This window comes from Triticum dicoccoides, chromosome 2A (genome assembly GCF_002162155.2).
Source record: "Triticum dicoccoides isolate Atlit2015 ecotype Zavitan chromosome 2A, WEW_v2.0, whole genome shotgun sequence".
Classification (NCBI taxonomy): Eukaryota; Viridiplantae; Streptophyta; class Magnoliopsida; order Poales; family Poaceae; genus Triticum; species Triticum dicoccoides.
This window is the reverse complement of record NC_041382.1, coordinates 293,100,626-293,127,542: the sequence shown is the minus strand read 5'-3', so window position 1 is coordinate 293,127,542 and position 26,917 is coordinate 293,100,626. Positions and strand designations below refer to the sequence as shown.

General features: G+C 43.6%; 1 protein-coding gene and 1 long non-coding RNA gene across 6 annotated transcripts; both read left to right on the top strand.

Annotated features, from left to right (window-relative positions):
* Positions 1-7,306: 7,306 nt before the first annotated feature.
* Positions 7,307-14,586, top strand: LOC119354418. 5 transcript variants are annotated; one of them, XR_005170896.1, is made up of 5 exons: positions 7,307-7,762; positions 7,829-7,982; positions 9,361-9,439; positions 10,287-10,420; positions 12,405-14,586. It is a non-coding gene; the product is annotated as an uncharacterized LOC119354418 (long non-coding RNA). The 5 variants fall into 5 exon arrangements; XR_005170897.1 differs by having other exon boundaries at positions 10,664-14,586; XR_005170895.1 differs by having other exon boundaries at positions 10,287-10,776.
* Positions 14,587-18,921: 4,335 nt separating this feature from the next.
* LOC119357835 lies at positions 18,922-21,136 on the top strand. The gene is made up of 4 exons (XM_037624647.1): positions 18,922-18,925; positions 19,140-19,529; positions 19,616-19,706; positions 20,810-21,136. The coding sequence occupies exons 1-4, from the start codon at positions 18,922-18,924 to the stop codon at positions 20,952-20,954; spliced, it is 630 nt and encodes a 209-aa protein (XP_037480544.1). The 3' UTR covers positions 20,955-21,136.
* The last annotated feature ends 5,781 nt before the right edge of the window (positions 21,137-26,917 follow it).

Here is a 26,917-nt window from a genome sequence, read left to right as displayed (position 1 = left end):
GCTCCCGACCCTCAATCCTATTGCATTACAAGAAGTGAGCGAGTTTGAGAGAGATTTGAGAGATGAATGTGTATGTGGGGTTGCTACTGCTATGTATTCTGGTTTGGCATTTACAGAAAGTGAGAATAAATTCAGGAAGATGAATGTGCATGCTGCTGCACTACTGTGTTTGTTGTTTTTAGAAAGTTGATTGCTATCAAAATTTTGTTGCTTAAAATGATGCTATTTGCTGATCGATGCATATTTACATAAAAACTCTGAAAAAGTTTGGACAGAACCCCCTAGATCATTCGAACGCCAAACCCTGTTAACTTCCCCTTGAAAAAAATCTTATCTTGTTCCTATTTTTTGCAGGTTGCAGCAAAAACAAGTTGCCAAAGTCAAAGTCCCTAAAAAGCCTATTCTTTGCATCTTCAGTACTCACTCAGGTGAGGTCTGAATTTCTTCTAAATCTGAAGTTCAAGTTCTTTGAAAATTTGGCAACAGTTCGATGAAAAGGTTTACCTCAGTACAAAAGTATGGGTATCCAACCAATTTCTGAACAATGTTTCTACTTTCTGCAGGTCCTTGTTGCGATGAGAGCAGTAGCGGAGCTACAGCCCCAAACCTGGGCGGGCTAGTACAAAGAAAGCCAACTATTTTTATCAGCTTGGTCTAATTTACCCATCAACCTCCATTAAACTTGCTACAACATGGGCGGGCCATAGCCTATTTCGCCAAGAGGTAGCTCCGCTAGTGGATGAGAGGGATAACTAGAATGCTCAAAGAAATATATTTACTTGACCCATAGGTGGTATAGTTTTATTGATCTCCTTTGTAATACTGTGTGGACTAGAAAATGGATTATTTTAATATCTTGCGATTTCCAGTCAAGTTTTTGTGCCCAAGCTGAGCTTATTTTGTCCCTGTACAGTAATAATTAGTGTGTTAATTGTGCATTCCAGAGTTTTGATAGAAATGGTACTTCATTTGGTTTGTGATAATTAAACTTACGCATCACCGTATGTCTATGTTGATGCTTGTAATTTATCTACTTTGTGTTCCCGGGATTTCTTTTATAGGTCTCTATTACAGAGTGCCGAGAGGGATGATATTAAATGTCGAACTTATGTTTTCGTGTGTAGTTGGTAAGATGTATACTGCACATCAGTGTAGTGAGAGAAATAAAAAAATGCAGTTAATTATTTTAGATGTTAGATTGTCTAGTGATTTTGTTTCACACAAATTGCAAAAAAGGTCACACTTTCTTTCGTACTTAGTTCATGCGATCAGTTGTTATAAGTTCGAAGAAGTTTATAATACCTCCAAAGGACTATGAGATTTTTTTTGCATCAAGTGACACTACATCTGTTTTGATAGGATGTCCACAAGGAATGATCTTCCATGACAACTAACTCATGTGAATTCCTCCACTAAACTATAGTTTGGCCAGTTAATATTTCAGTAACATGCTCATTTCCGTTTGCTCATTTTAGTCCAGTACAATTTATTATTTTAGTTCAGTCCAAAGAACTTATTTTAACTGTGCAATATACATTGTTTGCAAAGACGACTATAGTTGTTATAGCAAAAATAGTACAAACTTTTTAAAAGTTTCCTTTTGAACTTCTCCCAATTAATATACATGAACTTGATTTTCTTTTTACATGTACTTACAGCAGCTCGTTGGATTTTGTGCGTCTGCTTGTAACACAATCAGTTCATATCTCGGGAGACCATAAGTTCAAGTTCACTAGTATTTACAAATGCTGGTAGCAGTGCTAGCATTTAAAAACTTGTGACCTAAGAATTAAGCTTGCATCTTGTTACTTCTATGGAGGCACTGACCTTTTCATTTTTTTAGACCAACCACTGACCCGAGAATTAGCCATGGTGGTGATCGAGGGAGAACACTCGGCTACAGGGGTTCCCAAATTAGTTGTGCATGGACGGCCACATCAAGCAGTAGTAAAGTTCATCATATGTAGACTGGTTATGAACTAAACATGCAGCCTCCTCAATGTGCCTGATGATGCTTGACATACAAGTCCATGCATTTGCCTAATATGCAAGTCTATGTTGTTGGTATGGTCGTCGCGGAGTATTGCAGCGGCACATAGTGGCTCTTCGAGCTGCAAGACTTGCATCCGTTAGCTGGCACCAAATTCTGCTACTGCTTCGACCACTCATGCCAACAACAGAGAGCACAATTCGCAAGGTGCATAGCAATCTTTCATAGTTGATTCAGTGTCTAGGTCCAGTGGAATCCCAAAGGTGCGTGTAAATTTATGAAATTGCTATGTATGGGGTGAGTTTTGTTTGTTGTGAGTAATGGACTAATGGTTATCTGCTGCTCCTTTTTGTCAAGAATTTGTAACGAGTTTCAGTTCTGATTTCACTCGCTCACAGTACCATTGTTCTTCATAGCACACCACCTGTTTGTGCAAATACCTATGAGAGGATACCATACAGTGGAGATGAAAAGGTGTGTTCAAAATAATGTCAAACAACCTGCTCCTTTCAAACATTTTGGATAAGTGCAAAAATGAACGTTTGCAAGTTCAAAACAGCTAGTTCAACAAGGTATTCAGAGAGCTTTTTTCAAATAAAAGTTTTCCTACAATTATCATTTTTCGCGTGTAATCATTTCTCCACTTAGAGCAATTTTCATGTGTGATCTATACTTTAGGTGCTAATATAAGGATTCGTGTCCTGAGGGAGTTCATGTATTACTACCATAGGAGTTCAAAAACTACACAATGAAAAAGTACGCCCCGCAGTACGTTTAAACAAAGATACTCTAGAAAGTTTATTGGAAAGAATACTTAACATGAGCGGCATGTTTGTTTTAGTGTGCCTAAAGAATGGCCTGAGGACACAAATGCAGCCTTTCTTTATTTTTTCTCTTGCTTATTAAGATCTAAATGGATAACTTATCTTGAACTGGATGTTGCTGCAGTTTGGGGATTTTATGTTATATGGCATTTGGGGATTTTGCAGCAGTTTGCCAATAAAGGTTTACACCTCTTCAGATTATGAAAAGCTAGTAAGTTCAGACTCTAGAAGGAGATATCATCGTTTGTTAAGGTCCGGTGTTTAGTTGGTGGTTATGTGGTACCTACACCGTCACTTTTCATCAAGACCTCAAGAAGAGATATCATCTCAAGGTGAAAAAAATACCTTTTACTGCTCTCTTTCATCTCTCACTCGTTCATCTTATTATATGCACACAAAATTCATGTCATCCTGAATTTGTTACACTGGTGCGGGAGCAAAAAACAGATGCACAAGTTCATCTTCAGTGACACACTCGGTTCAAATTCTAATTTTTAGTTAGTACAATTCTTATTATTTTAGTTCAGCGCCGATTTCTGACTTCCTCGGCCATCATCACCACCTCGTGTAAGTTCGCTGCCGAGAACAAGCACGACCACCTACAGTCTCCGGTGGTCGCCTTGGCCGCCCTCGGCCATGAGCTCGTCCACCATGCTTACTCACAACCGTCCAAGTGGACCACGAACATCAGTCCATGTAGAATTGAAGCCACCATCTTCACCAAGCAGAATGGTTGTGCTAGTTCAATTTTTTCAGTCCATCTTCTGTGTTCTATTCAGTACATCTAATGCCAAATCGTAAGTACAATTGCGTCATCTTCATATAACATTCAGGAATTCAATTTATAATATTGTTTACTGTCCTAATTTTTAGGTACCGGTAACCTTCCTATATACATATGCAGCATCAGTTCAGCCACTGTTATGGTAATAAGTAGTTTAGTAACTAGAAAAACAACAAAAGGTTGGTTCACTATTTTTTCTCAGAAGCTTTTTCGGTTCACCTTGTATATGGTTTTTCAGTTGACCTTGTATATGCCTTTTCAGTTCATTGTATATGTTTCAAAAGGAGCTCCCTTAATTTTAGTAGATGTGGAGATTGGTAAAATCTAAAGTTAAACTTTTCTGATGGGGCACTTCATAAAGCAAAGAAAAAAGAAAGCAGAGCAAAAGTGAAGAAAAAGAAAGGAAAACCAAAGTGGTTCTGAGAAGAAAATGCCTACTATCGAGTAATACATTCTCTCATTAGTTTATGGTTATTTGTTCATGAGAATGAAAAAAATAGTGGTACTATACAAATTACGTGAGCTGTTCATATAAAAAAATGCCTCAGTTTGTGTAACATCAGTTCTAACTTTTATAGCTTGATAAATGATTAGAAGTCAATCTGAATTCATTTTGATCCATTCTCTTGTGATTTTAGGCTGAACTCCAATACTTGCATCCGCCACCCCTAACGCCGGCGTGTTCCCTCAGTCCTCTCTCGACAAATCCAACAATACAGGTTCTTCGGTGCGCCAAGTATTGCCTGCGGAGATGCCTGCATCATGGCCCATTGAGGAGATCTTGTGTATTCCAAATAGAAGAAATATTGCCAGTTCATGAATAGAGAATTTCTGTACCAGACTTAATATTAGTTTGGTGCGTATTCTATCTCCAGTCCATGAAAAATCACATAATAGTTGGTGTGTGTGCAGAAATATCGCCAGTGCAAGTTTCAAAATTCTATAATTTTAGATATATCACCTAAATAAGTAATGATTTGCAGCGAGTTTCTTCAAAATTCAGTAAAGTTTAGATATATCACCCTAATATCGTTAGTGCAAGTTTCAAAATTCTGTAAGTTTAGATATATCGTAAAGAAAAATCGACGAGTCACCATCTGCTTTATATTCATGTTCTCTGCAGCACAAGTAGCAAATGGGATTGACTGGGAGTGATCCCTGAACCATTTCATTAAAGTCCATGGTTTCCAACAATGCTAATGCTACTACTCCCTCCGTTCCGAATTACTTGTCTTGAATTTGTCTAGATACGGATGTATCTAGACTCATTTTAGTGCTAGATACCTCCGTATCTAGACAAATCCAAGACAAGTAATTCGGAACGGAGGGAGTAGAAAGGAGCTGGAGGTCATGAAGCCTCTTGGCTTCTCCAATTAGCATGTTTGGCCAGTCCCGAAGCTCCTCCTCAAGCTCTTCGATGATGATTGGGCGCCCATCAAGGGCGAGAGCTACCACATCCTTGTTGACACCATACTGGATGGCCAAAGCAATGAACCAATACCTACCACTACCCGTCATGTAAAAAAATGCTACTTCCGTTTTTGTTAGCCTTCCTTAATTACCACTTGATGCTCACCTTTCCAATTGCAGTTTCCAAAAAAATTTAGAACTTCAGTCCAACTATGTTGCTTCTGTGATTATCCATATGTAGAAAATCACACTAAAGATTGTTTTGTTCTCTGAACCTAAACACATTTTTTCTTTGAGCTTAAATGCATTTATTCTCTGAACATAAACAGGATGGCTCTCTAAACTTAAGTGTGTGTGTTCTATGTGTATTCTGTGAGTGTTAGAGAACAATATGATGTATTTTGTTCTTGTAGAATAAAAATATGATGTATGGATTGCTTCTTGGCCCAGCTGAGAGAACCCTCATGTTAAAAAGTATAAAGCAATTTTGAAGCAATTCCTAGTGTCTTTCGAAGCATTCATGGTTAAAAAGCAACGACAACCTCCTCCGTTCAGAGTTGAGCATTGGTCATCGTCCAAGTTGAGGACTAGGTGTCGTCCAAGTTCAAAAAGAGCTGTATGCAAGTACAGAAGTTTGTTTTAGTGATAAAAATGCGGGGTTTTTACAATATTCTGTATGATTCATTTGTTCAACCTTAGAACTTGGTGATATTCAGTATATTTTTCTATGATGAAGACACACATGAAGTCCTGTGCAAATGGTTATCCCCCTAGTGCTTCCAAGATTCGTATTTTGTTTCTTGAAATGTGTTGTGCGCCTGTTTGATGAGGTAAAGCAAAGTAAAAAGTGAAAATGTCATTAAAGACACTTGGAAGTACAAATGTAAAAAATAAATAAGTCCTGATTCTCGTCAGGTAGGAAGTTTGGAGAAGAAAACATAAGTGTTTAAAATAAGGGAATGCTAAAAATGTAAGTCCGTTCAACTACATAAACCATGAAGGTACGATGTGTGATGACACCGTCAGTAAGGATAAGGATGAGAAAGAAAACTAAAAACTAAAACTAAAAGAACATCGAGTGATTATTTTTTGAGAGGTACAAACTCTCTAGTACCATAAGTACCATAAATAAAAAATTAAAAATTACAACAATTCTGACTCAAGGGACATTAAATTTGCAAAAAAAAAATTGTACCAGTAAAAGTTCGGAGGAAAAAAGCAACTTAATAAATAGAAAAATGACAAGTTCACAACTACAAAAGTTGTACGTTCAAACATGACGTCTCAGATAAGTTTGGGAAAAAACTCAAATAAAAGAAAAGCCCACGGAAATTCAAATGGTAAAAGTTCAAGTCACAAAACGCGAGAAGTCCAAAAACATCGTTGCAAAAAAAGAGTTCAAAAAATAAACACACAAAACATGTTCTTTTTGAAAAAATATCATTCAATTCAAGATATAAACCATGCAACTCCGAGGACTATGATACCGTAAACCATTGAAAAGTTACGAGGAAAACCATACCAAAAAAGAGTAAAGTCTAGTCTGCGAAAACACGATCATTACAAACCCATACAGACATCAGTTCAAGTACTTTTTTTGGAACCATTCAAAATTACTCTGTAAAAAATACCTCCTGAGTTCACACATACACATAGATCAATACGAGTACTCTGTTTTTTCTGACATGAAAACGATACGAAGCGTCTCACCGTATTTTAAATTATTCTTCACTAGTTGCGAATTTGAGAAAACATTCAACCTGACTAAGTTTCACATTTTCAATGGCTTTGCGTAGACGTTGAACCGAAATCTTTGGCCTCTTTGAAAAGTTTCGCGTTTGACAATTCTTTGTGAAATTTCGTGGATAAGCAAATAAGCAATCTGGCCCTTTCAAACAGTAAATGGATTTGGATTCGTGGGCAACAATAATTAATGGATGCAAATAAGCAATCTAGCCCTTTCTCTCAAAAAATAGAAATCGAAAACTTGTTATATACACAATTAAGGAACAAATTGTCTCCTCTGTTTCTTCCCAAATCCCCTAGACCAAACCAAAATGAAGCCTCCTCAGCGCTTTGGATTTTCAGCCATCCGATCGGAAGTCCCTCGCGATACCGACCGTCCGATCTCATGCCTGATCGCCCTGAGCCATCTGATTTTGACTCGATCGACCTGGGCCGTCGAATAAAATTCGAGTTGCAACAAAATGTAAATACGATGCCCCCACCAGGGCATTTTGGTCATTTCTCTTAGGAGGGGTATAAAGGGGGCCGCTGCCAAGGGAGACCTAGCCGCCTCCCCCTCCCCCACTCTCCTCTCTTACCCGATCCCCTCCCAACCCTAGCAGCCGCCGCCGCGCTCTCGTCCTCCTCCCCTCCTCCCCTACGCTGCGTCCTCCTGCCCTCCTCCCCTACGCTCTGCAGTAGTGCGGGCCGCCGCCTCACAGTACGAGGTGGGGCTACAACCACAACCCCAGCGCCTCTTCTGCACAGCCGTGCGACTCGAGACGGCAAGATCCAGCCGTGACGGCCGAGATTCATCTCGCTGGCACGCTCCTCTGCCCTTCCTGATCCTGACCACAATGGTAATGCGCGCGCGGCCATCCCTCCCAGCGTGGTGGTGGACGAAGGAGGTGCACATCTCCGGCAAGGTCATCGTTCCTCCCTCCGGATCCGTTCTGGCGCAAGGTGGCCACTAGGGTGCAGCACTCTCCGTCCTAAGGCGCCAACTGCCACCACCATGCTCCCCCGAAGGTAAAAAAAATCAATTATTTTTGCGTCGGCGACGAGCTTCTCTGTGACGGATGCGTGGATGTGTAGCGGCGCCAGAGTTGGATATGGCTACGGGGGCGTGGATGTGGAGCGGCGCCAAAACTGGTCTAGAGCGGCGCCGGAGCGGCGGATCTGACGAGTCGGAGCAGCAGAGCGGCGCCGGAGCCTCCACATCGTCGTTGTCCTCACGCATCCACGCATGGTACGGCCTCTCTCTTCTCCACGCTGAATACTTGCAATAGTACGGCCTCTCTTCTCCATGCATGGTATTTGTAGTAGTTCTTGATCCAGTAGTACTTGAAGTAGTCGGATTCAGTTGTTCTTGATCCAGTAGTACTTGAAGTGGTCGGATTCTGTACTTGCAGTAGTTCTTGGTCCAGTAGAGTTTGGAGTTACTGAATCCTTAATGGACACTGACATTCTCCGTCTCTGCTCAGTCTCGCTCCTGAATCCTTAATGCACACCAAACAGCAGAACTGCAGATTGCAGTTCCTGCCAGGTCACTCTTGTGCTAAAGATAGCTCCCATGTAAAGAAAGGATATGAGTATTTCCTATGCTTTCGTGTAGAGAATAGTTCTGGATCCAAGTCACTTTTGTTACTTTCTTAGTGAACTGAACGACCAAACTGAGTACTTTATGTAGAGAATAGTTCTTGGTCACTCCTTGTGCTAAACTGAGTAAACTGAACCAGAAGATACTTTCCAGGTCACTATTGCAGTAGTTCTTGATCCAAGTAAATAAAGGAGTAAAAAATGTGAAGAAAGAACGTGTGAAAGAAATTGTTTGTTATGTTCTCCTGTACTGCAAGTAGTTCTTGCAGTAGTTTGTAGAGTTCTTGCAGTAAAGAAAATTGTACTCTGGGGTAGTTCTTGATCCAATGCTTCCAATACAGCAGTTCTCCATTGTGTTGAGTAAGCAAGGACACCTCCAGTAGCTAACAGATCAGTTACAAGCAATTGTTGTAGAACAAAATTAACCAATCAGTTGAAACACAAAGCTGATGTGGGGTCATTTACATGCAGGTGTAGGACTTGCTGTAGTTTTCTTCCAATCAGGAGTAGCAAGTGCAAACTAAATGAATCATTTGTGCTCTTGTTCAGCAAAATCTTTTCAGTAAAACCTTTTGCATTAGTGTAAACTTGCAATAAATTTAGTGCTCTTGTTCAGCAAAATCTTTTGTTAAAACTAAATGAATCTTTTGCATTAACTAGATGGAGTACTCCCTCTGTACTGGAGTAGCAAATGTAGCAGTATTATTGGAGTAAATTTTTTCAGTCAAGTTGTGCAGTAGTGTACTCCTGCGTGCTCTTCTTTGAATCATTTTAGTTAATGAAACTTTTTATTCATTCAAACTAAATGAATCTTTTCAGTTAAGTGAATCCTTTTATTCAATTCAAACTATTCTCTCAAACTGGTAATATTGATCTATTTTCTTGAATGATGTAAAGTTAACGAATAGCCATGCCGGCATCAGCTTGGCTTATAGTAGGTTAAAATGCATGTACATATCTATGTATTTCCTTTTTTCAAATTTTTAGTGATGCTAACTAAATATTACTTTCTGATTTGATTTATTCAGGGTGAATGCTTCTTTTGTCCTGTTCACTCGGTCATCGGACAAACCCTAGCCTGCTTCGACTGATTTCCTTCTATGCTCGGTGAGCCCTTCTCTTCCACGCTTTCCCCTGCTCTCTTTTCTTTCGTATCTGTAGGATTAGAACAAATGATGGGAAGGAGATACGGTACAATGATAGAAACTGTAGATCCAGTTTACTGTCCATTCATCCATGGTGGTACTCCACCCTACCCCCCTCCCTGTCTCTCTTTCTCTGTCTTCCAGTCTCTGATATTCATCATATTGCAGATTCGGTTATATGTGCCTGTGTTGTTTTCCTGCTAATTGTTGTGCACATGGTTATGGTTGTTGTGCTAATCAGTAATCAAAATATATTATGAAACTTGCTGTAAGTACAATTTGTCTCACCGTGACATGCTCTTCATCGAGTCCTTATTCCATTATGGACACACCAGTCTCAACATGAAAAACTGTAAATAATTGATACACATTACCGTTAATCTCAACATGGTTATGGTCATCCACGGTAAGGACTCGATGGTAGTATTTGCAGTAGTTCAGACTGTTTTTGTTCTGTATAGTGCCACCTGAGTCTAAATTATTATGCATTTGCTCACAAGAAAAGCAGTCAGGACTAGAAAGCTGCATTGTTATTCCTTTTCCCTGGTTCAGACTGTAGTGTCAGGTTCAGAGATGGTTGCAACAAGGTCAAGTTCCTTTTGTACTGCACATGGATGTTTTGAATATGTTCTACCAAAACATTTTCTAACTAACATATTGATTTCATATTGTTGTTTCTGTGACCTTTGATAGAAGGATCTGCTCATGTATTTTTCCTGTATATATCTATGTGCTAAAAAATGCATTTCTATTAAATAATAATTCCTAGCTAATTGTTTCTGATAGACAACGATGCTTTCCTTACATAGGTTGTTTGATGGGTTCGTTTCTCGTCGGCGGGATGGTGCAAGGCGCAACTCCGACGCGGTTCCTCGCCGGTTGGACGGTGTTCAGGCACAACCCCGGCGCGCACTGAGTACTGCCTCGGCTACAGCCTCCCTCGGTGAGGTCCATCTTCCTCCTGCCCCTCTGCTTCGGCTACTGTATGGGACATGGCCATGGCTATATTGATGTGGTGCTCGTCTGGTTGATGCTCTATGCCCTACTCATGCATCGGTTCCTATTTGAGCTTTGTTGTTGTGGATCCATGCCATTTTAGGGTTTGCAGGCTGCTGTTCATGTTTAGTTGCTATCATAGGAGCTAATGTGATGCTCTGGTTTACATGTGGATGCCCTGGTCCTATAGCTATGCTCCTGGATTTGCTAGATTGATCAGTGGCATTCGTGCTAGGGTGATGATGATTCATCATGGCTGAAATAAGCGTGCCTTTGAGCAATCGTGGCACCTGTGCGTATCAGGTTGGATCCTCCCTCTTGTCTCTAGAATCCTTTTTGATCATGTGATACTTGTTGTCCTTGGATGGTCAATCTTGTTGAGTGATAACCAGGGCAGCTCCACTGTATGAACAGATTGATCTGGTGATAAGAGATGACGGGGGTATGTTATATGATCGAGGAAAGGTGAATCTGAGCCCGCTATGCAATGAACCCTGAATCGAGAATCCCATTGTTAGAGTCTGAACCGAAATGGAGCTTCCTCAGCTGTTTGGATTTTTAGACGTCCGATTGAAAGTCCGTCGTGATACCGACCGTTCGATCTCGAGCCCGATCGCTGTGAGCCATCCGATTTTGACCTCGATCGACCTGGGCCGTCGGATAAAATTCCAGTTGCAACAAAATGTAAATACCGTGCCCCCACCAGGGCATCTGGGTCATTTCGCTTAGGGGGGGGGGGTATAAAATGACCGGTGACTTTCTGCGATGAAAACCTAGCCGCCGCGTCCTCTCTCACTCGCTCCTGCAGCTGCCTCCCTCCCTCCCACGCAGGTGGCTCCCATGGCGATGGCGGCAGCGGCCACGGAGGAGGGCGGCATATCAGCGGCACCGGCGATGGTGTCCGTGGCGGCTATGCAATGAATCTTGAACCATTTTTATTTGTATTTAAAGGTGTTGCTTATTTATGCTCAAGTGGTGTTCGTGCTAGGGCGATGATGATTACCTTGGCTGGAATTAGTGTGCCTTTGAGCAATCGAGGCACCAGTGGGCATTAAGTTGGATCCTCCCTCTTGTCTCTAGAATCCTTTTTGATCCTATGATACTTGTTGTCCTTGGATGGTCATTCTTGTTGAGTGATAACCAGGGAAGCTCTATTGTATAAACAGATCGATCTGGTGATAAGAGATGATGGGGGTAGGTTATATGATCGAGGAAAGGCAAATCTGAGCCCACTATGCAATAAAACTGCAGCTACCTCCCCTAATATGTGTAATATTGAAGGCAAAAAAGAACTTTTCATGTCTTGTTACTTCAAAATTCCAAAAGTTTCGTTCTTCCTTTTAAATGCTACAAATGTTCTCAAACTGGATCAAAAAATCTGAGCCCACTATATAATCAATGATGTTTTATGAAGGCCATCTTAGTCCAAATGTTAATGCATTCATTTTAAATGCTACAAATGTTCTCAAACTGGATCATATATGTTTTATGAAGGCCATCTTAGTCCAAATGTTGACTCACGAATTGCCTATCAGGAGTTCAAGCTATGCTGAATTGAAATGAAATTTCCAGTGTATGTTAAATGGAGAGCATGGCATTTTCTATCCAGCATTTAATCTTTTCCCCAAAATTAAATGCTAATATTTGTGTGCTTGGCAACATGAATAGAGGCCACTCATACCAAGTGCTCCTCAGATATATTTAATGAACAATCCGAGTTTGAGGAGGTGCAATCCATTGATAACCCAAACTTTGAACTCTCTATTTGAAACATTAAAACTTACCTCTAGGCCACAACCCACAAGTATAAAATCTTGAGAGTGCCTAATGTTACATCAGCTTTTATTATGTTCCAGATACACTATTGTGCCTGCTTAATGATCAGTGTTAATGCTCTACGGTTTCTTATGCTTTTTCTTGCATATGCTCAGGGGAAGACTGTTGAAGTTGGTAGAGTCCACTTTGCTACTGAAAATACAAGATTCACTATCTTCGAAGCACCAGTTCTTTTCTTTCACATTTTACGTCGATGCTCCTATGTCTTGGTTTATTTTTCTTGCATGCCACTGTTATGCTTCTCTGGATTATCTATGATTTTGTGACCACACCAGCATTCTGAGGGCCAGCCTATAGTTTGAACTGTACAAGATTGTAGTCTTTTTTTCTTGCCAAATCTATTCTGGTAATGGTCAATCTATATTATTCGACCATGCATCATATGAGGGTTCAAATATATAGATTTTTGTTGTTACCTTATATTTTTATCAGAATAAGGATGAACCTTGAATTATGTACCTTCCAAGCCCATGTTTTTGATCTTTACGCAGTTTGTTGTGTAATTCTAATGGGCACCTATGTAGATTTTTGTATCCTGATCATAGGAAAATTTGCTTTGTATTATTATGGGATGTGTTATCTCTTATCTCAATGGCCACTCTCTTATTTGATGTGCCCACATGCTTTTTTGATGGATGCGACCTGTTATGTGGATTGGACTTAGGCAGTGTGCGGCAAGCTGCACTACTTACCTGTTAATGTACTTCTTAACATTAGGGCATCGTATGTTGAAAAGGGAAAATGACAGTGCTCTTAAAATATGCCTATGCTAATATGGACATACGAGTCACATGTGCACCTGCTCAATGAAGCCTTTAAAAGCCTTATCATTTTTTCTTTATGTAGATGACCTGAAGGCATGTGTTATGTCGGATGGCAGCTGTTCCTATGCTGAAGTTATTTTTTCTCTTCCCTTTCTTCCATTATTTTCATGTGTTTCAATTAGAAGAATTATATTTTATTGTTGTGCCTACTGATTAACTAGAACAAGTTGAGCCAATATTTAGACGTAGGAGTCAGCATTAATAGTTTATGAGTAATGCTTATAGTTTACTGTCAACTACTTTTTACTCATGAGCATATATAGATTGTGACCATAATTGTGGGCATTACGGGAGGCAACTCACTGGATAAATATAATGGACTCTGGGTGGTGAATTTGGTAGCTTTCGAAATGGGCCTTACTCTCTGGTTTTTCCTTCCACGACAACAAGGTGTAGGAGTTGGCACGACGCTGTGTAAGGTACTGATGATCTCTGACATGAGATACTTATGTGATTCTAACGTCGATGTCTCCGTTAGCAAGCATAACAATGTGCGCTGGTCGACTGGAAGTCAAGGTTCTGGCCGATTGATTTATGTCTTGAATTTCCTTATATTTTCCTTTGTGCTCATCAATCCCGTGAGTTATTGTACATGCACCCCCATTCTTATGCTGAAGAATAAAAAAATGTGAATGATTTTGTAAGAGTTCGGAGTACCATGGGCTTTTCTAAAGATTCACACCACATCGACTTCTGGAGCAGGCATTCACCTTAATGCAGGGGGCGTATGGTTGGTAACAATCTTCTCATGTTTAATTAGCCTTTGCCCAATTAAAATCCACCAGTACTTCATGGCCTGGTTGTGTTTGACCCCTTCTTGCTGAGTACTTCATGGCCTGGTTATGTTTTACCCCTTCGTGGTGCTGACTGGTGTGATGTCCCAGTTAGAGCCTGGTTGTGTTTGACCCCTTTGTGGTGCTGACTGGTGTGCCGTCTCGGTCAGAGCCAACATGAGGAAGGAGGTGGGGAGGACTTGTGTAGATGATGAGGGGTCATGGATTTGTGTAGCTAGCTACCATGGCTAATCTCGTGTCTGCTGCACATATTTATTTTTATGGGTTGCTTCCTGGTGTTCTAATTTGAGATTGCCTGCCCTACTTTTGGTAGTACCTCCATCAAAACTACGAAGACATTTTTTTAGTAATGTTGTGCTTCTTGTGCCATGCTTGTGGATATACTTTTTTGGGTTACAAAATTTTATGTGTTTCCATTCTAGGTTCACTCATCTCTTTAGAATTCTATCAACAGATCTTTCAGAAAACACCTCGAGCAAGATCTTCTGACGGAGCTATCCAATACGACACAGAAGAACTATATATATCCATTCTCTTAGGCTACTGTTAGGACTTGCTTTTGGTATATCATGTGACATTTTCTATGGCATCATCAAAGTGATGTAATTAACCATTATTGTTATTAGTGCTTACTTCCTCCTATATCTTTTTTTGAGAAATTCAAACGATGGAATCAGTGGTCTATATTTCCTTCAATCTGAAAATATATATTGTATAACGAGTAGTGGACTAGGTGGGTGCTGCTATCGTGCTTTGCTATTTGTGTAACAGCCTGAATCCAATATGAATTGTGTTTTACCAAGTTGGATATAACTCGCAATGCATTGTAAACAAATTATTGTGTGCTGCTATTCTTCTTTGCTTTTGGTATAAAGGTTTAAATGTGCGCACTTTTCCCTTTCGTCATGTCAACCTATTGAATTTGAAGCGTGACCTGCTGCGTCAGGTTGTATGTGACCGCACCCCGCAGGGGTGCGGGGTGCGGCAAGCCGCACCGCCTATCTAGTTGGGAAGAATGCAACACAACTAGTACTATGTACAGTATAACTGTGCTCTACTTAGCTGAACGATTAACTCCACACAGCGTCTGCGTCTTCGCCATGCCGCTGTGCTCCCTGTCCTCTCACCACGCTCCAGCGTCTGGCGGCTCGATGAGCATCTCCTGCGCCAAGCTCTCATAGTACGACCCGGCAACCATGCCGCCAAACCACTGCTAGCTCCAGCAAGTCACCTGACAACATAACAGCGCGCCGCTCGGGATGACGGCCAGCTCCTCCGCTGGGCAAGCTACTGGAAGAACAATCTGCTACCGCTGGAACACTAAATTGCTGTCATGATTGATAAATTTAGGTGTTTTTTTGCAGGTTCAATCTCTAGAGTATTTTCTTGCGGGGAATCCAATCATTGGTTTACCTTGTAAAAGTACCTCCTTCCGGGCTCCAACCTATTCATGAGGCCATCGAAGACGAAGCCCGGATCCCTCCACCCTACGCTGTCGTTCGTCGGCGCGTCGCACATGTGCTTCTGCTCGTACGTCCTCACCTCCGTGCCCACCTCCGTCCAGCCCTTCTCCTCCTTCTCAAGCCCATACCTCACGTCCCTCTTTCCGGCGACCGTGCACATGAACATCACCCGCATCTCGTCGGCCCTATCGGTGAACGGGAGGTGCACCTGCTCGGGCCGCGTGGCCGAGCCCGCGAAAGAGACCTCGCCAGAGTGGGCGACGCGGTGGCGGCCGTGGAGGAGCGGGTTACCGTCATGGTCGACGAGGTGGTAGGAGTACTCTTTGGCGGTACAGTGGAAGCGGCGGAACTGGTAGGGCGCCCGCAGGTTGGGGAGCCATGGGAGGGTGAGCTCTCCACGGCCGCTGCGCCAGGAGGCGGAGCCATTGAGGAAGATGTAGCCGAGAAAGTCGCGGTCGCTGGAGGTAGGGCCTGGGTTGCCAGGAGGGATCGGCCACAAGCAGCTCGGTCGACGACTTGAGTGGCCGGCTGAACGGACGGGGGGAGAGCGGGAGGGGCTCTTATTTGCATTTTTAATAAAAGACGACCAGTTCAACAAAAATAACAGAATCAGTACAACCGCTCGAATGCATCAGTTCAAGTAGAGTAATAGAATAATATTCTGTTACGCGAAATAGAATAGCCCAAATGTATATATAGGAAAAAGCAAAGATATAAAGTTTTGTTGGCGCGGCTGCAATCAAAAGCGCTCATTCATGTGGGGATCTGGTCCCTTCTCTTACCTCTTTTGCATTTTCTTGTTATATGTCGGTTGATGCTTATTTCCTCTTATAGGGAACGGTGGACCACGCTACGTGTAAGACAGCAGCACCGCGCAGGCACTAGGCTGTCGTAGTCCAGCAGACCACCCGCCTTTCGCCCGAATGGTTCCAAGATGGACATCGGTACCAGCCCTGCACCGGCCAGCCGTGCCCAGGCAAGCGTTTTTCATTGTCATGGATAATACATGGGAGCAGGGGCGTACCCGTGACCAGGCACCAGCACTGCGCCGGCCAATATGTGGGAAAGCAGACCCGTGACTAAGAGCATCTCCAACAGGCGCCGGTCGCGCCGCGCGCAAAAAACATATATGTCGCGCGCGCATCGGCTGGTTTAGCACGATGCGCAGCGCTGGCTCCAACGGCTGCGCTAAAATGCAGCGCGCGCGTCGCTCCAGCAGCGCGCCAAAATGCAGCGCGCGTGACCCACCGGTGCATTGCATATGGCATTTTTCAACACAAAATGATGAACATTTTCAACACAATAAAAATTTCACACAAATAACTTGATGAAGTTCATGCCCACAAGTTTAAAATCATGCCCACAAGTTCATCCAACCAAGTTCAAAATGCAAATCAAGTTCAATACACAAAGGAAAGACACATCATTCCTCGTCCTCGTCGTCTTCGTCCTCGTCCTCATCTTCGAAAGATGATTCTTCCGCCTCCGAAGATGAATCTTCCTCCCTCTCCTCATCGCGCACCGCATCACGTGAAGCTCCGACGGTGTTGGCAAGATCTTCAATGACATCTTCATGGGAATGTGTGCGAGGAGGCTCATCCAAAGACATTCCGCCCATGAAGGCCGGAGGTGCACCCATGCCTCCCATGAGAGAAGCAAAACGCATGCCTCCCATCGTGGCCATAGCGTCGGGGGGTGCTCCAAAGCCAGCCATGCCTCCCATTGCACCTAAACCGCCCACGACACCTCCGAAGCCACCCATGGCACCCATGGCGCCGAGGCCACCACCACGCATGGCGCCGAGGCCACCGCCACCCATGGCGCCGATGCCACCGCCACCCATGGCGCCGATGCCACCGCCACCCATTGCACGAACCATGGCTCTTTTTTGGATCAAGACTTCTTGTTGGGCAAGATTGACATACTCCTTTTGCACCGCATTGAGGTTAGTTGTGTCCAAGAAGAACAAGTGCTTCTCCCATTCCAACAATCTAGTTCGCTCCTCATTGCTCACCTTCCTCTCCTCCAAAGCCACCTTCCTCTCCTCGGCCGCCACCCTCCTCTCCTCGGCCGCCAACCTCCTCTCCTCGGCCGCGACATCTTGGGTCCTTGCCATTTTCCTCACCTCGTTGGCTTTTTCTTGCCTTCACAATAGCTTCCATAGCATTTTTTAGCTCATCATCTCCTTTCCTCTTCTTCTTTTGGGTTTGGTCTTTCTTGCACCCATCCAGTCGCTTTGGCTTCGAGTATGAAACTGAGTTGGGTGTAGGGCTTCTCTTGCCGTCATCACTTGATGCATCATCCTCATCATCATCATCATCCAACTTAATTGTTCGCTTCCGTTTGTCGCTCAAATGCAAATCATCCAAATCTTCACGCTTCTTCCATTTCTCATCATCCTTCAACACATCATAGCAATGAGGCAAAGTAAAGACCCTTCCTTTCTTGATCTTCCCCTTCTTGGTTTTCCTCTCCTCTTCTTTGAACAAGTTTTGCGCAATGTTGAACTACATGAAAACAAAGCAAGTTAGCACCAACAACAAGCAAAACAAAGCAAGTTTAGCACCAACATGTAAGATGAAATGGCACTTACTCTATCGTCCTCATTTGTGCCACTTGGGTTCAACTTGTCAACCGCCTTTTGACAAGCCGCCCACCTTTGACAATCCGAGTTGATTGTCGACCACCGGGACCTAAGTGATCGGTTGGAGCGGTCAATTCCACTCACGTTGCGAGCATCAAAGTGTTCCTTCATCCAGTTCCAATAAGCATCTCTACTTTGATCGCCTCCAACGGATGGATCCCTCGACACTTGCAACCAAGTATTACATAGTAAGATGTCATCGGTGTTGGTGTAATTGCCCGCTCTTCCTTTCGGTGCGTCGACAATGCCCTCACCCTCCTCGTCCACCTCGAACTCATGGTCTTCAAAATGCATGTCATTGGTTTGAGACCAATGCGAATTGTTGGAGCCAACACCCATCGTTGACATGTATGCATCATCATTAAGACTACAATTTTTTTGCACAATGCAAATAAGCTATCTATATGTGACGAATGCATTCAAAAAATAACAAAAAAATGAAAAGTTAGATTTTTTTACCTTGGAGGCATTTCGTCGAACATGTTGTGCGCGCCGGCCGCCGGCTCAACGAGTGAGCTTGCTGGCGCTTCGGCAGCCGCCGCGCCCGTCGCACGCCCCGCAGGCTTCTTCCTCTTCGCCTTGGAGGTGCCGGAGCCGTCCGCCGCCTTGTTTTTCTTCGCCGATGTCTTGCCCTTCTTTAGCCGCGCTGCATTGGGGAGCTTTGAGGAGGAGGGGGCGGCGGCTCGGGCCGGCGCCAGCGCGACGCCACCCGCCGCTGAGGTCATCCGCGGCGGCATGAAGAGGCCGCGGGCGAGGCCGCTCGTCGGAGGAGCTCCGGCGGCGGCGAGGCGAACGCCACCCGGGCTAGGGTTTGTGGCGGCGGCGGCGGCGGGGGCGGGGGGTCGCGGCTATAGGACGGGGTGAGCGGGGTGCTGTCGCGTGCGTCCATGGGTGCGGGTCGCCGGCGCCGGCACGCGCGGGGCTTTGGAGGGGGAGAAGAAGAGCGCGCAGCGCGAGCGTCGAGTTTGCCGCGCGCGAAAGCGGGCGCCGCAAATACACCGCGCGAGGTACCGCTTCCACGCGCGCACCCAACTGCTTATACCGCACGCGCGGTTATTGCACGCCCGCTGAAGCCATCCGCCGGGTTGCGCGCGTGCTAAAACAGGCGATTTTGTGGTGCGGCGCCTGTTTAGCGCGCCTGTTGGAGATGCTCTAACAGCGTGGAAAAACGAGCGGGGGTGTCGCTTGCAGCCTCTGGTAAAACTCGTTCGCACAAAGGAGAGAGGCCGAAAAGAGGAGACGCTGAGAGAGGAACAGATACATCCTCGTCGCAGCAAGACCACACGACGGCTCACCCTCGTCAGCGACAGCTCCCCTCTCCCTGTAATCCTTAGCCCCTTGCCATCTGGGTGCGCCGTCCCCTTCCAGGCACAGCTGCCGGCGACCTCTCCTTCACCATCACCATCTCTCCACCCTGAGCTCCGACCTACCCACCATGTCAAGCAGGTCCAGATCCGCCACGGCTCCCGCAGCCACGCGCCGGCAGACCAATCGGGTGAACGACGTGGTCTCTTCCCCCTCTCCACCTCTGTTTGTTCGGTTTGATTGATGTTGTTCGTTCTCTTTTATTCGATTTGGCAGGTGCGCAGGTGCACGACGTGTGGTTATACTCTTCCACTCTCGTGGCCACCATTCTGCTTCCTCCCCTCCCCTGGTTCAGCAGCAGCAGTAGGTAGCACCTCATCCCCATCTCACTTCTTCTAATCTATATACCGTGTCTTGTTCTTGTTCACTGTCTTGTTTCTCATAAATGCATTTTTTTCTCAGAAACTTTACACTGTCTTATTCTTGTACTGATTCATTTAGGAGGGAGTAATTTTGCCCTAGCGTTTACACTCATTGGATTTGAGTATAGTATATAGATTGTTTCTCACTCAAGTAGAGCCGTGTGGAGATGAACAATGATCTAAAACGTGTATGTGTATCCTTCCTGTCTAGCAGTGACACACGATTTGGAGGGAATAAGCTGAGCAATTGCAGCCGTCCTCCTCGCCTAGGAGGAGGAGGAGCTCCATCACATTAGCAGCAGCTCAGGTCCATCCTCTCACTATCTGCTCATCTTGTGTTGTCGTACAAATTCAGAAATTAATAGTAGCTTGTAGCAGTAGGCCTCAAAGTGCAGCAGCTCATGTTTTTGCTGAATTTTTTGTCAAGTGTGCCATATGTGAAATTAGTAGAGAGCATCAGCAGTTTCAGATTCAACAGAGAGGATGTTTCAGTTTCAGATTCAGTCATAGTCATATATACAGACATTCCAATTCAGTCTAGTTAATTAGTACATACCTACTGTTTGAGCATGTTTCAGATTCAGTCATAGTCATATGTACAGACATTCCAATTCAGTCTAGTTGATTACTAGTACGTACCTACTGTTTGCCTTTTATTCCTTCACCAGATACTATATTGATTCTCTCGGATTTTTTTAACAGAATTGTGTTGTGATCTAGAGGGGATTATAAATACCAACAGTGGCAACACTACTGTGTACTAATATATCTGCACATTTTTTATATTATAGAATTAAGCCATGCACTCCCAAAATTATAGACTGAATTGGAACATGCCAACAGTGGATATTGTAGAATTAAGGCATGCATTCAATTTCCATTTGTATTTTCCATATGAATTGCAGAAACTATTTTGGCATTTTCAAATAGTAATCTTCCATATGTATTATAGAACAGATCACTGAATCTATCTGCATGTTTAACAATTTCTGTATACTTTACTTTGCTCCCATGGTTTTTAGGCTTCTGAATTCCAGTTTTCAATTAGGCAGGACATGAAGCCGTGGCTCTTCAAGGTCATCCCTGGCCCCACCGACAAACCCAGGATTGCCGTGGACTACAAGGTGTACCCGTGCAATGCTTGTTTCCTTGAATCAGAAGCTCGATGCAAGCAAACTGCAGTGTTTAACTGAATGTGTTTTGATACCATTCTCCGTTTTAGCTAGGGAGAACAGATTAGTGTTTTTTGTGCACGCTATTCCTTCGGAACTTGTATGTCTGTGATCAAATAACTTTTATGACACATGAAGTATAACAGTCTATTCTGTCTCATTTGATCAATTAATCTAAACACTGATGGTCGGTTGTATTTCAAGTGCACATGATCGTTGGGTTTGCGACACCATTTTATGGGTGAACGCCCCGGTTGAGGTGAAAGAGGAAGAGAGTGATCGACCCATAGTGCACACAAACACTCAAACACTCCTATGACAATGTCAGAACCTTTTTGTGCATGCGAACCCTTTCTCCACCATACACCACTTGTCAACGTATCACCGCAACGATACATCCTGTATTTTTACTAAGAGGGGGCTTAATTCCCGACGAGGGACACGATTGTAGGATTTCTACTACTCACAAATAGGGCAAACGCAGCGGCTGCATCTTGTATTTTAGTACTACATACAGTTTTGACCAGGTGAGCAGCCATCACTTTTCTCTCCCATCCCATTATCTTTTTTTTTGGAAAAACTTTCAATCTATTCATCTTCAATCATGGTAGTACAACGAACACTAGAAATAATAAAAATTATATCCAGATCCATAGACCATCTAGCGACGACTACAAACACTAAAGCGAGCCAAAGGCGCGCCGCTGCCATCGCCTCTCCTTCACCGGAGCCGGGCAAACCTTGTTGTAGTAGACATTCGGGAAGTCGTCGTGCTAAGGTCCCATAGAACCAACGCACCAGAACAGCAACCGCCGCGGATGAAGAGTGTAGATCAAAAGGATCCAACATGAAGACACACGAACGAAGACGAACGACGAACAGATCCGAGCAAAGCCACAAAAGACAGATCCACCGGAGTCACACCTCCACACGCCCACCGATGATGCTACACACATCACCGCATCATTTTGATTACACGGGAACCTCCGTTTTACATTGACAGAACCATGCATACCAGCACGAGGGAACCCTCATTTGTGTACGAGAACCTTTCAATACAATGGACGTTTCACCCACCAACACCCTTATACAACGGGCTGTTGGAAATATGCCCTAGAGGAAATAATAACTAATTTATTATTACATAATATTTCATTGTTCATGATAAGCGTTTATTATCCATGCTAGAATTGTATTGATAGGAAACTCAGATACATGTGTGGATACATAGACAACACCATGTCCCTAGTAAGCCTCTAGTTGACTAGCTCGTTGATCAATAGATGGTTACGGTTTCCTGACCATGGACATTGGATGTCGTTAATAACGGGATCACATCATTAGGAGAATGATGTGATGGACAAGACCCAATCTTAAGCCTAGCACAAAGATCGTGTAATTCGTATGCTAAAGCTTTTCTAATGTCAAGTATCATTTCCTTAGACCATGAGATTGTGCAACTCCCGGATACCGTAGGAGTGCTTTGGATGTGCCAAACGTCACAATGTAACTGAGTGGCTATAAAGGTACACTATAGGTATCTCCGAAAGTGTCTGTTGGGTTGACATGAATCGAGACTGGGATTTGTCACTCCGTGTAAACGGAGAGGTATCTCTGGGCCCACTCAGTAGGACATCATCATAATGTGCACAATGTGATCAAGGAGTTGATCACGGGATGATGTGTTACGGAACGAGTAAAGAGACTTGCCGGTAACGAGATTGAACAAGGTATCGGGATACCGACGATCGAATCTCGGGCAAGTATCGTACCGATAGACAAAGGGAATTGTATATGGGATTGATTGAATCCTTGACATCGTGGTTCATTCGATGAGATCATCGTGGAACATGTAGGAGCCAACATGGGTATCCAGATCCAGCTGTTGGTTATTGACCGGAGAGTTGTCTCGGCCATGTCTGCATGACTCCCGTGTAGGGTTTCGTAGTAATTTCAAAAATTTTCCTACGCGCACACAGGATCATGTGATGCATAGCAACGAGAGGAGAGTGTTGTCTACGTACCCAACGCAGACCGACTGCGGAAGCGATGACACGACGTAGAGGAAGTAGTCGTACGTCTTCACGATCCAACCGATCAAGCACCGAAACTACGGCACCTCCGAGTTCGAGCACACGTTCAGCTCGATGACGATCCCCGGACTCCGATCCAGCAAAGTGTCGGGGAAGAGTTTCGTCAGCACGACGGCGTGGTGACGATCTTGATGAACTACAGCAGCAGGGCTTCGCCTAAACTCCGCTACAGTATTATCGAGGAATATGGTGGCAGGGGGCACCGCACACGGCTAAGGAATCGATCACGTGGATCAACTTGTGTCAACTTGTGTGTTTAGAGGTGCCCCTGCCTCAGTATATGAAGGAGCCAAGGGGGGAGGGTGCGCCGGCCAGGAGGAGGAGGCGCAGGAGGAGTCCTACTCCTACCGGGAGTAGGACTCCCCTCCAATCCTATTCCAACTAGGATTCCCAAGGGGGAAAGAGGGAGAGGGGTGGCCGGCCACCTCTCCTAGTCCTAATAGGACTAGGAGAAGGGGGGAGGCGCGCAGCCCCCTTGGGCTGCCCCTTTCTCCTTTCCACTAAGGCCCATGAAGGCCCATGTGGTTCCCGGGGGGTTCCGGTAACCTCCCGGTAACCCGGTAAAATCCCGATTTCACCCGGAACACTTCCGATGTCCAAACATAGGCTTCCAATATATCAATCTTTATGTCTCGACCATTTCGAGACTCCTCGTCATGTCCGTGATCACATCCGGGACTCCGAACAACCTTCGGTTCATCAAAATGCATAAACTCATAATATAACTGTCATCGTAACCTTAAGCGTGCGGACCCTACGGGTTCGAGAACAATGTAGACATGACCGAGACATGTCTCTGGTCAATAACCAATAGCGGGACCTGGATGCCCATATTGGCTCCTACATATTCTACGAAGATCTTTATCGGTCAGACCGCATAACAACATACGTTGTTCCCTTTGTCATCGGTATGTTACTTGCCCGAGATTCGATCGTCGGTATCCAATACCTAGTTCAATCTCGTTACCGGCAAGTCTCTTTACTCGTTCCGCAATACATCATCTCACAACTAACATATTAGTTGTAATGCTTGCAAGGCTTATGTGATGTGTATTACCAAGAGGGCCCAGAGATACCTCTCCGACAATCGGAGTGACAAATCCTAATCTCGAAATACGCCAACCCAACATCGACCATTGGAGACACCTGTAGTACTCCTTTATAATCACCCAGTTACGTTGTGACGTTTGGTAGTACCCAAAGTGTTCCTCCGGTAAACGGGAGTTGCATAATCTCATAGTCATAGGAACATGTATAAGTCATGAAGAAAGCAATAGCAACATACTAAACGATCAGGTGCTAAGCTAATGGAATGGGTCATGTCAATCAGATCATTCTACTAATGATGTGACCTCGTTAATCAAATAACAACTCATTGTTCATGGTTAGGAAACATAACCATCTTTGATTAACGAGCTAGTCAAGTAGAGGCATACTAGTGACACTCTGTTTGTCTATGTATTCTCACATGTATTATGTTTCCGGTTAATACAATTCTAGCATGAATAATAAACATTTATCATGATATAAGGAAATAAATAATAACTTTATTATTGCCTCTAGGGCATATTTCCTTCAGTCTCCCACTTGCACTAGAGTCAATAATCTAGTTCACATTGCCATGTGATTTTAACAGCAATAGTTCACATCACCATGTGACCAACACCCAAAGGGTTTACTAGATTCAGTAATCTAGTTCACATCGCTATGTGATTAACACCCAAAGAGTACTAAGGTGTGATCATGTTTTGCTCGTGAGAGAAGCTTAGTCAACGGATCTGTCATATTCAGAGCCGTATGTATTTTGCAAATATCCTATGTCTACAATGCTCTGTGCGGAGCTACTCTAGCTAATTGCTCCCACTTTCAATATGTATCCAGATTGAGACTTAGAGTCATCTGGATCAGTGTAAAAGTTTGCACTGATGTAACTTTTACAACAAACTCTTTTATCACCTCCATAATCGAGAAACATCTCCTTAGTCCTTACTAAGGATATTCTTGACCAATGTCCAGTGATCTACTCCTAAATCACTATTGTACTCCCTTGCCAAATACAGAGCAAGGTATACAATAGGTCTGGTACATAGCATAGCATACTTTATAGAACCTATGACTGAGGCATAGGGAATGACTTTTCATTCTCTTTCTATTTTCTGCTGTGGTCGGGATTTGAGTCTTACTCAATTTCATACTTTTGCAACACAGGCAAGAACTCTTTCTTTGACTGTTCCATTTTGAACTATTTCAAAATCTTGCCAAGGTATGTACTCATTGAAAATCTTATCAAGCGTCTTGATCTATCTCAATAGATCTTGATGCTCAATATGTAAGCAGCTTCACCAAGGTCTTTCTTTGAAAAACTTTTATTCAAGTATCCCTTTATGCTATCCAGAAATTCTATATCATTTCCAATCAGTAATATGTCATCCACATATAATATCAGAAATGCTACAGAGCTCCCACTCACTTTCTTGTAAATACAGGCTTCTCAAAAAGTCTGTATAAAACCAAATGCTTTGATCACACTATCAAAACGTTTATTCCAACTCCGAGAGGCTTGCACTAGTCCATAAATGGATCGCTGGAGCTTGCACACTTTGTTAGCTCCCTTTGGATCGACAAAACCTTCTGGTTGCATCATATACAACTCTTCTTCCAGGAATCCATTCAGGAATGCAGTTTTGACATCCATTTGCCAAATTTCATAATCATAAAATGCGGCAATTGCTAACATGATTCGGACGGACTTAAGCATCGCTACGGGTGAGAAGGTCTCATCGTAGTCAATTCCTTGAACTTGCCGAAAACCTTTTGCGACAAGTCGAGCTTTGTAGACAGTAACATTACCATCAGCGTCAGTCTTCTTCTTCAAGATCCATTTATTCTCAATCGCTTGCCGATCATCGGGCAAGTCAACCAAAGTCCATACTTTGTTCTCATACATGGATCCCATCTCAGATTTCATGGCTTCTAGCCACTTTGCGGAATCTGGACTCACCATCGCTTCTTCATAGTTCGTAGGTTCATCATGATCTAGTAGCATGACCTCCAGAACAGGATTACCGTACCACTCTGGTGCGGATCTTACTCTGGTTGATCTACGAAGTTCAGTAGTATCTTGATCTGAAGTTTCATGATCATTATCATTGGCTTCCTCACTAACTGGTGTAGATGTCACTGAAACAGTTTTCTGTGATGAACTACTTTCCAGTAAGGGAGCAGGTACAGTTACCTCGTCAAGTTCTACTTTCCTCCCACTCACTTCTTTCGAGAGAAACTCCTTCTCTAGAAAGGATCCATTATTAGCAACGAATGTTTTGCCTTCGGATCTGTGATAGAAGGTGTACCCAACAATTTCCTTTGGGTATTCTATGAAGACGCACTTCTCCGATTTGGGTTTGAGCTTATCAGGATGAAACTTTTCACATAAGCATCGCAGCCCCAAACTTTAAGAAACAACAGCTTAGGTTTACTGCTAAACCATAGTTCATACAGTGTCATCTCAACGGATTTAGATGGTGCCATATTTTAAAACGTGAATGCAGCTGTCTCTAATGCATAACCAAAACGATAGTGGTAAAGAGATATCATAGATCGCACCATATCAAATAAAGTGCGGTTACGACGTTCGGACACACCATAACGATGTGGTGTTCCAGGTGGCGTGAGCTGTGAAACTATTCCACATTGTTTTAATTGAAGACCAAACTTGTAACTCAAATATTTGTCTCCGTGATCAGATCGCAGAAACTTTATTTTCTTGTTACGATGATTTTTCCACTTCACTCTGAAATTCTTTGAACCTTTCAACTATTTCAGACTTATGTTTCATCAAGTAGATATACCCATATCTGCTCAAATCATTTTGTGAAGGTCAGAAAACAACGA

Excerpts from the sequence above, each read along its gene's own strand:
- LOC119357835 (XM_037624647.1), top strand. Across the intron at positions 19,530-19,615 it reads CGCGCCGGCAGACCAATCGG|GTGCGCAGGTGCACGACGTG; the intron begins GTGAACGACGTG and ends TCGATTTGGCAG. Across the intron at positions 19,707-20,809 it reads TGGTTCAGCAGCAGCAGTAG|GCAGGACATGAAGCCGTGGC; the intron begins GTAGCACCTCAT and ends GTTTTCAATTAG.